The following is a 10,724-nucleotide window of genomic DNA, read 5'->3' as shown; positions in this document are numbered from 1 at the left end:
AGTTTTTAATATAAGTGGACCATGTTATTGTATTCCCCTATCATTAGGAAAGTGTGATGTTTGTAGTTTTTTGCTGTTATACAAATTTGTACGTGTGACAATTGCCTTAAAATAAGAATAAAATATTAGAATTACTAGACATTACAATTTCATGTTTTTGTTTTCAGTACTGGAATTGAATTCTCCCAGCCTTGAGCTTTCCAAGTAGGCTAAACTCTACTACTAGTCCTTCTGCTTTTCAATTCGTTTTCAGATAGGGTGTTGAACTTTTACCTAGGCTGTCCTTGGACTGAGATCCCCTATTTTAGTAGCTGTACAAAGAGATTTGAATTCAACATAAGATCCTCTTTACCTCTCAAGTAGTTAGACTCATAAGCAGGCCATTACTAAAAGCATGTAATGCCAGGTCCAGCTTATGATTTTTGATACAAATTATCCAGTTGATTTCTTTTCTTTTTTTTTTGGTCCGGTCATGGGGCCTGAACTCTGGGCCTGGGCGCTGTCCCTCAGCTCTTCAGCTCAAGGCTAGCGCTCTACCACTTGAGCCACAGCGCCACTTCCGGCTTTTTTCTTTTTGCTTATGTGGTGCTGAGGAATCGAACCCAGGGCCTCTGGCATGCAAGGCAAGAGCTCTACCACTGAGCCACCTTCCCAGCTCTGTCCAGTTGATTTCTAAAATAGTTTGTAACTTCTATCCCCATTATAAAATACAAGAATGGTCTCTCTCTTTGAAGCTATTTCTGATGCTGGATATGATAAAAATGTTGCCATCCTGGCACATGAAAAATGGTATCTAATTTTAGATTGTATTTTGATTTGTTGAAGTTTAATCTTCCAACTCTTTTCTGGTCATTGAGTTCTTTTGTGAATTAGCTATATTCACTGCCTGCTTGGTCCACGATAGGAGAAGCTGTTAATTTTATTGAGTATATTTATTGGCATTATGGTATATTTTGGCTTTATGGTGGAGTAGGAACCTGCTCTCCCAGGCCTGAGTCCTATAGGAGATGATGATAAGAGGTCTGGCTTCAGTGCTGGAGTACTAGACTCTGTAGAACAAGCATTAACATGGCAGCCTCTCATACTTGGCTCTGTATCATTACCTCATTGGGCAAAAGGTTGAGTTGAGGTTGCAGTGGTTCAGTAGATCAGTATTGGTACATTGTACTTATCAGAAGCAGTACCACCTGTTGAGGATTTTTAAATGTTCCAGATCCGAGTGAGGCATTTTGTGTGTACATTATGTCACATAATTGCCACTACCCCAGAAGATAGAGGGTAGGGGTTTTCCACTTTGCAGATGAGCAAAGCTTAGCAAGAAATATCTCACACACTTTTGTAAAGTTAATAAATGGTGGGGCAGTGTAGTTAATGGTAACTTTTAGTCCCTACTACTCTTGCTTCTAAAGGATAGAACAGTGAGTATGTTATCAGTGGAGGAAGAATGAAGTCAGCATAGACAGACACATCTTCCAGCCTGTGTACCTGTGTACCTGAGGGCATCCCTTCACTACCCTTGCAATGAACCTTATTGTAGAGGAAATGTGACTCTTTGGCCTGTGCCAGCTTAGATTCACTTCCCAGAATGCTGGAGTTCATCCCTCCTAACCCCCTCTTGTGGCTTTGAGGAATGTCTATACAAGTTAGCTGTTCTCTATGTGACTGTGACTTTTTGTTTTCTAGATAAAAAACCTCAACCATGGTTTTGCCAAGCTGAAAGCCCTGGTGCCATTTCTTCCCCAAAACAGGAAGCCTAGTAAAGTTGATATCCTTAAGGGTGCAACTGAATATATACGAGTTCTCAGTGATGTTTTGGATAGAGCCAAAGACTCGGAGGTAAAGGTTTCAGAATTTGGAACAAGGGTAGCCACCATTTATTGAGCCCTTTCTATGTATAGATGGCATGCCACATAATTTACATGTACTTCCCAGGTAATTTATCATCCTGAGTGATGGGGACTTGCAAAAGTAGAAGAGCACCTGCATAGTAAATACAAAGCCCTGAGTTCAAACTCCAGTACTGCAAAACAAAACAAAATGAATGAAAAACAGTCACCTTAACTTTTTATGATTCCCACTTGATAAAGGAGGAAATCGAAATATAGGACCACATAGCTAAGAAGCCCTGATAGGACTGAGATTAGAACTCAGATCCTGATGAGCTAGCCAAGTCTACTTCCTTCACTTTTCAGGGCACCTCATTGCTAATTGTTGAATCTTTAATGAGACGCAAGATTAGGACATAAGTTTCCATAGAAGCACCTTGTGGCAGATTTTTCCTGTGAGCAGATCATCCACCAGACAGGACTCAGAAAAGAGTTTTATATTATTCAATGGGATGATACAAATGTGAAGTTCTATAATGCCATCATCCCTATTATCTAGGTTGGTGTAGAAGTGTCCAGTAGGCCATAGAGGTTGTAGACTGGATTTGTGGGCTTGTTTGCCAAGAGGCAAACACTGAAGGGCTGAAAATAAACCTGCCATTAGGGGCCATAAAATATGAAGAGATCAGACCTTCAAACAAGCCCTATATAGCATTAGCAGGAGGGATTTATTAGAGACGCAAGGTCAAGGGAGAAGATGGAGTCATAACATTGAGGAGGACAGACACCTAAGAAACATGGAGGGAAGTAGAAGACTAAAGAAGGCCAAGATGTGAAGGCAAACAGGTCCAGCATTTGAAAGGTGGACAAATGGGTGGTCAAAGATGCATTATTGAGGGAAGTGGTAAACTTCAAGTCCATTCAACCTACTTTGAAAATTAAAGAAGGATCAAAATTGAACTCGGCCTGAGTTTACTGTGAAAAATCTTTTTAAGGCAGCAATGTGATCACAATTAGGTGGAAAAGAGAAGAGAAACATAAACATTCTAGAAATGTGTGTATAGTATAGTCTCTTCCTTCATCCTTGCATTCTGTTCATCTCAGGTGACTTAGAAAACATTCTATAGTGGCAGGAATAAGCTGTTCTATTGGCCCCATTGGATGGTTGGGTTGTGGCATGGTCGTAGTTTGGACGTGCCTAGGTGCTATCTTTGTTTTCACTTTGTGTCTTGTATAATGGAAGGGCTGCATTCTTTAAGGCACTCATTATAAAATACATTATTTTTTTCATGCCATAGTATTTTAAATTCAGTTGTTCATTGCCCAACATACTGATGTTATAGAAGAACAAAATTAAGTTCATGAAACAATACTTGAGAACTTGTCTGCATGGCTCTGATGACTTAAATAAAGCCTTGTTAAAAGTTTGAAATAGATTGATTTAAAGCTTTGTAAAGTTTGACATGCTATATTGCCTGACAATTTTTTAAAATATGGTTTCTAGAAACAGGACCCAGATATGCAGAACCACAGCAACAAAACTTCTGATCCACATATGTCCTTGGCTATAGAGCTGTCAAGAAATAGCCAACATACCAGCAATGCCATTGTCTTGAAGAGTGAAGAGGAAGGGCCCTGGCCGTGGTGAGCTGGCTTGCACGGTGACTATAAGTTATTTCCCTGGTTAATAAATCTGGTAAAGGATTCCTTCTTATATAGCTATGTAGATGTCAAAAGGCTAAAAATATATATGATCAGGGGCTGGGAAGGTGGCTCAGTGGTAAAGTGCTTGCCTTGCATGCATGAGGCCTGGGTTCAATTCCTCAGCACCACATAAGCAGAAAAAGCCAGAAGTGATGCTGTGGCTCAAGTGGTAGAGCGCTAGCCTTGAGCTGAAGAGCTGAGGGACAGTGCCCAGGCTCAATTCAAGTGCCACAACTGACATACATATATACATACATACATACACACACACACACACACACACATATATATATATATATATATATATATATGATCAAATTTTGGATAGCTCCTCTACCACTAGTGTGGCATTTTCCATACTCAGACAGGATTAAACCAAGATAATTTGGGAATGGACCTACATGGGAAGTAAGCCTGATAGTTTGGAAAATTATTATGTGGTTGGCCACTTACCAATTTAAAGTGAGAACTAATGTTTTCTATAACAATAGAAAAGTTCTCACTGGAATTTTTCTCCAGCCTTAATCTTCCCAAATACTAGGATTATAGGTGTACATCACTGTGCCCATCACTTTTTGGTCTTTGTAGCTAACAAAATTTGTTAATTAGAAGAGTGTGCTGATTCTTAGGCCGAACAAAGAACAAATATATACTTTGAGAGTTTTATTTCCTAGACACATTATTTTCTCAAATCTGACTTCCAATGCCTGGCTATAAAAGCCAGATTTTTGCAGGAGCATTTTGGGATTTTCATCTGTTAAGGATTTATCATATTTTGACATCCAAATCAATTATTTTTACATACTTTTTCATTGTAAAAATTGTGTACAGAGGGGTTACAGTTACATGAGTAATTGGTAATGAGTACATTTCCTATCGAGCATTGTTACCTCCTCCTTTGTTTTTCTCCTACCATCCTTTCCCTCCCCAACTCCTACCTCCTTCCCCCCAAAGTTATAAAGTTCATTTTCAACATAGTGTCTTGTACATCTCATTATTACAATGGGTCAACCTGTACCAAATCAATTATTTTTTGTGTGTGTGGGGGGGGTCCAGTTGTGGGGCCTGAACTTTGGGCCTGGGCGCTGTCCCTCAGCTTGTAAGCTCAAGACTAGCGCTCTATCACTTGAGCCACAGAGCCACTTCTGCTTTTTTCTTTTTGCTTATGTGGTGATGAGAAATCGAACCCAGGGCCTCAGGCATGCAAGGCAAGCGCTCTACCACTGAGCCACCTTCCCAGCCCCCCAAATCAATTATTTTTAAATAAAAAAAAATCTGGCTAGGCATTGGTGGCTTACATTTGCAATCCCAGCTACTCAGGAGGCTGGATTCTGCATGACTGAAAGCTAGCCCAGGCAGGAATATCTGAGACTCCTAATCTCCAATTAAACACCAAAAACAAAAACAAAAATGAAGCTGTGGTTTAAGTGATAGAGCTAGACTTGAGCCCAAAAGCTCAGGGAAAGCACCAGGACTGGTACACAAACATGTGGAAACACTAGCATATAGAAATTGCAAATGTCGGGGCTGGGAAGGTGGCTCAGTGGTAGAGCGATTGCCTTGCATGCTCAAGGCCCTGGGTTCGATTCCTCAGCACCACATAAGCAAAAAAAGAAAAAAGCCAGAAGTGGCACTGTGGCTCAAGTGGTAGAGCATTAGCCTTGAGCTGAAGAGCTGAGGGACAGCACCCAGGCCCAGAGTTCAGGCCCCACGACTGGACCCAGAAAAAAAAATTGCAAATGTAGTTCAAAGTAACTTCTTTACTAACTGAAGGCAAATTGCCAACCTGGTGCCCTAGTATATAGTTACTTCAAGTGAGTTTCCTTCAAGTGAGGCCATTTGCATTTTATAAAACCACAACACAATCACAAACATCAGGAAGTTAGTGTCCTTATATTCATGTTTTACTAGTAGTCTCAGTAATGTCCTGCATAAATACAAAGACTTGGCCGAGAATAATGAATTACATCTTGTCATGTTTTTAGTTTCCTTCAGTCTTGGCCTTTCTTGACAAATTTGAAGGTTGCTACCCAGCAGTTTATGTAGGATGTTTCTTGGTGTTCACAGATTTCTCCTGATTAGATTGTATTTCTTCCTTGTCATGGGCTTAAAAGTAATAAGCTGGCCATGGACTGAAATAGTGGGCCAAATTCTTCTTTAAATTGTTTCCCTTAGGTATTTGTCATAGCAGTGAAAAGTCTAACACTATTGTATCTTCTGATTGGTCTCTTATTGTCATTGCTTGATCAGAGGAGATCCCAAGCTACTTTGGACTTTTCCAGCCCTGAAACTGCTCACTTTTCTAAGAATATGCTGGCACATCATCTCTCTGTCTCTGGTGCATCTCCTCCCTACATAACTGTTCTCTCATGGTCTTTGTCATATTTTACACTTGACAAAAACACTCTCAGGCCATTCTCCCACATCAGGCCTTGATGCTTCCTCACACATGGGTGTTAACTCATCCTTCTTGGGCCCTGAGACCTCACTCTGGGTCACTGTGGCTCCTCCTGCCTTACTGTGACCCAGCTACTGGCACTAGGACTGACTTGCTCAGGAGTGGGAAGGAGGAAGGGAAAGCACATTTTCTTTGAAGTTCTTGCTCATGTACCCATTTTCCCAGCTAGTTTTCTTAACACAATTGACTTGCATATGAGTTGAGAAGTTTTTCAGCATCACTTTTTACTGACTTTCTAAAAGGCTTGCATTTACAGTCAGGGACCAGGATAGATCCAAGATAAAGGGACCAAGGAAGAAATGTTCAGGCTAGCTTTTATGTGACAAAAAGAGGGCCATAAAGGTTCAGAAGTGACTACAGAGGGTTTCACAAACTTGATCAGATATACCAACTGGAGACTCTGCGATAGCTGGTGTAGTTCATTGGACAGAAATGCTCACTGGCAGACAGGCTCAGAATTTAGGAGGTAGTCCTTTCCATCTTCAGTTTGCAGAAGTGGCACCTTCTTCTCTTCAGGGAGGAGTTGGGAGTAGAATTTCTGGAGTTGGCAGGGATGGGCCTTCTTGGGGGATTTGGAGATGGTTTTGGAACAGGCTGTGCAAGATCAACAACATTCCTGGGAGGCAGGCTCCTGAATGGATGTGCAGAAGAATCTGCTGATGGCGGGGAGAGAGATTAGCTTCTGGGGCCAGAGCAGGTTCACTTGGAAATAGAAACAGCAAGTGGTGTGTGCAGAAAGACCAGGGCTGTGAGCCACACAAAGCCACACATCTGTTTCTGATAGGGAGAAGGACTCATTTCAAGATGTTTGTTTAAAATAGGGAATTGAGGTATAGGTACTTTTGTTTTTACTGTATTATGATTGGGCATTTGTATGGTGGTTTACACATCAATCCCAGCTACTCAGGAGGTATAGATAAAGATAGGATCAAAGGTGTTGTCCTGTCATTTATTTGTTCCTTTTGGTTAGTTGTGACTATTGCTCAGGCTTTTATGTCATTTGTGGCTCTGAACTGTGATTAGAGTTACTGGTGATACCACAGAGACTGAAGCAAACCACCCTCAATTTTGGACTGGGATTCCAAAAGTGCCTGAGTTCCAGGAACTTTGGAAAGGGACATATGAATGAACATAATTGTCTGTCCAGGAGCTTGGGTATGCTGCAGCACACACTTCTTTTTTTTTTAAATACATTTTTATTGTAAAAATACTGTACAGAGGGGGTTACAGTTACATGAGCAAGGCAATGAGTACGTTTCCTATCAAGCATTGTTACCTCCTCCTTTGTTTTTCCCCTACCATCCCTTCCCTCCCTCCTCCACAACTGCATTACTCCCCCACCTCCCTCCCCACCTAAATTGCAAAGTTCATTTTCAACATAATGTCTTGTATATCTCATTGCTACAATGGGTCAACCTGTATCCCTATTTAAGCATTTTGTTTTTCCCTTCCCATCCCCAAGTTAGAGAAGTATATATACAAGATGCAGAGCACCAACATCAAATAGAGTGAAAAGAGGGGTTATACCGTGGGGGAGGAACATACAAGGCAACAAAAAAATCACATGGTACATTATAAATACATTAGGAACAATAGCAAGTATCCCTATCTTGGGGTTCATTTCACTTATCATCTTATATGATCGTATGTAAAGAGCTTTTGACCTTTTCTGCTTGTCCCAGACATATACTAGTTATTGTAAATAAGGGAAACCATGGGACCTTTGTTTCTTTGGGCCTGGATTACTTCACTTAATATAATTTTTTCCAAGCCTTTCCATTTCCTAACAAATGGGGCAATGTCATTCTTTCTGATGGAGGCATAGAATTCCATTGTGTATATATACCACATTTTCTTGATCCATTCATCTACTGAGGAGCATCTGGGTTGGTTCCCTATCTTATAATAAATAAATATCAGATAAACAAAGTTATCTGGTAGCTTTAGTGTGGTCTTGTTTGTGATCATTTGGGTAAATGCCCAAAAGTGGGATTGCTGGGTCATAGGGGAGCTCTATGTGGAGTCTTTTGAAGAACCTCCATACTATTTTCCAAAGTGGTTGAACAAGTTTATACTCCCACCAACAATGCAGTAGGGTTCCCTTTCAGACACACCCTCCTCCAGCATCTGTTGTTATTAGAGTTCTTGATTATAGCCATTCTAACTGGGGTGAGGTGGAATCTCAATGTTGTTTTGATGTACATTTCTTTTATGGCTAGAGAGGTTGAGCATTTCTTCATGGTCTATTGGCCATTCTTATTTCCTCTTCAGAGAAGTTTTCTCTTTAAGTCTTTAGCCCACTTATTTATTGGGCAGTTGTTTCCTTCAGGATTTGTTGTTGGGGGATTTAATTTTTTGAGTTCCAAGTATATTTTAGATATGAGACCCTTGTTCATGTACGGCTAGTGAAGCTCTTGCTAGCTATGTCCTTTGCCATGCAGAAGCTCTGCAACTTCATGTAATCCCATTTGTCTAACCTTTCTTTGATTTGTTGTGTTTCTGGGTCTTTAGTAAGAAAATTTTGGCCTGTGCCAAGGAGACCTAGGGTTTCTCCTATTCCTTCCTGTAATGTTTTCAGGGTATCTACTTTGACTTCGAGGTCTTTGATCCGTTTTTTTGTAGTTGATTCTGGTGCAGGGTGATACATAAGGATCTAGCTTTAGTTTTCTACAGGTGATTAATTTTGCCAGCACCATTTACTGAAGAGGCTGTCTTTCTTCCGTTCTATTTTTTTTAGCTCCCTTATTGAATATTAGGTGGCTGTGGGTTTGTGGGTTACTTTCTGGGTTTTCAATTATATTCCATTGGTCCTCAGGTTTGTTCTTGTGCCAGTACCAAGCTGTTTTGATTACTATGGCTTTGTAGTAGAGTTTGAAATTTGGCATTGATATTCTTCCAGCACTGTTCTTTCTATTAAGGATTGTCTTTGCTATTCAGGGTCTTTTATTGTTCCATATGAATTTTTGGATTGAAGAATGAGGTTGGATATTGATAGGTATCACATTGAATTTGTAGATAGCCTTGGGAAGTATTGTCATTTTCATAATGTTGATCTTCTGATCCAGGAACATGGGAGGTTTTTCCACTTTCTAAGTTCTGCTTTGATTTCCTTTTTCAGGTTTTTAAAGTTTTCATCATAGAGGTCCTTCACTTCTTTGGTTAAGTTAATTCCTAGGTATTTTATTTTTTTTGTGGGGCTATTACAAAAGGAGTTGCTTTCCTGATTTCAGCCGTGCTCTTCTCATTGTTGGCATACAGAAAAGCCACTGATATTTGAGGGTTAATTTTATACCCTGCTACTTTGCCAAAGTTTCAAATCAGCTCGAGTAATTTGGGAGTAGAGTCTGTGGGATTCTTTAAATACAAGATCATGTCATCTGCAGCACACACTTCTAAGTTTTTGCTTGTCAGAGGCATGGTCCTTGAATGAGTTTCATGAAAAGGAAGCCTGGTGAATAGGGATTCCCATTACCCCCTCTCTAGGTTGTTGTAATCTGTGAAATTAGTCTTCAGGGACATTTATATTCTAATAGCATTTCAAGCTCTGAAATAAAGTGGTCTGACTAGTTGGGAGGAATTTATTAGCACCTTGGGGGAAGGCCTGAAGCTGCTTTCATCTTCCAGCTTTTACTTCTTCCAGCTAGCTAAACGTTAGAGTGCAAATTCTTCCACAGTGACACCCTGAGATTTTTTGGCATTACTGGTGTTAGAACTCAGGGCCTCATGATTGTTAGGCAGATGCTATACCTTGAGCCACGACCTTAGCTAGTGTCTAGGTTTTTGCATGGGAAGCACATTTTTGATGGCCCAGAGTTTACTGGTGGCTGCTGAAGGGGGTACGTTCTGATGACTTTAACTAGCCGAATGTGTTGGTAAATTGAGCTTCAGTTACACATTTCAGTTTGTGTGTACAATGCATTTTGACCAATTAGCTTCCCTTTTGATGGGGCTGGTGCTCTGGTTGGGCAGCGTTCTCCTCACTCACCGTGCAGCATTGGCACATCTCCCCTGTTTGGACCAGTGACTTGCAGCCTAGGCTGCAAGATGTTGAAAGCCTTGGCCATTCCCTGCACTTTACTCTGGACTTGACTGTCTTCTAAGCTTTGATGTCTAGGAATTAGTGCTATGGTACATACGCTCATAGTTCTCTGGACTTTAGAAAGGTAAGAAGGGGCAGGTTGGATCTATCTTTAGAATTATGCTACTGAGGGAGAAATCCAACAAGACACTACAAGAAGACTTTTTTTTTCCAATTTAAAATGTCCAGTACTGAGGTTTTGACCTCCAGACTGGCTTGCTAGGCAGGGATTCTCCCAAATGCCACAACTTCACTCCTTTCTTTTTGCTTTATTTTTCAGATAGGGTATTATTTTTTTGCAGGGGGGCTGGATTGACTTCTATCTATGCCTTCCCAGGAGCTGGGGTTGTATGTGTAAATCACCAGACCAAGTTTATTTAAGATGAGAATCTCATTACCTTTTTTCTGGGGCTAGATTTAAATGAGATCCTTAGAATCTTTACCTTCTAAGTAACTGGGATTATGGCAGTGTACCACCACTCCTGGCCCACAATGACTTTTAAAGCTGAGATAGGAAAATGTTTAAGGAAGACATATTCCTATTTCTGCAAGAAAATATAAACAGGCTCCTTAATATTGTAATGTAAATTTTTATATGAGTACAGAAGACTGAATTGGTGATGGTTCATGTGATTTCTGTGTGCATACACATCTATGT

The 10,724-nt window shown here is 40.5% G+C and overlaps 1 protein-coding gene across 1 annotated transcript in view; it reads left to right on the top strand.

Annotated features, from left to right (window-relative positions):
- The window catches only part of Figla (folliculogenesis specific bHLH transcription factor), a 5,890-nt gene extending 2,416 nt beyond the window's left edge, over positions 1–3,474 (top strand). The window contains exons 2-3 of the mRNA XM_013022469.1: positions 1,684–1,836; positions 3,331–3,474. Of these exons, the coding sequence (XP_012877923.1) occupies positions 1,684–1,836; positions 3,331–3,474 (297 nt within the window). The remainder of the gene's footprint in view (positions 1–1,683; positions 1,837–3,330) is intronic.
- Positions 3,475–10,724: the final 7,250 nt, after the last annotated feature.

Source organism: Dipodomys ordii, unplaced genomic scaffold, assembly GCF_000151885.1.
Source record: "Dipodomys ordii isolate 6190 unplaced genomic scaffold, Dord_2.0 Scaffold63, whole genome shotgun sequence".
NCBI lineage: Eukaryota > Metazoa > Chordata > Mammalia > Rodentia > Heteromyidae > Dipodomys > Dipodomys ordii.
Note: the sequence above shows the minus strand (reverse complement) of the source record. Positions and strands in the feature narration are given on the sequence as shown.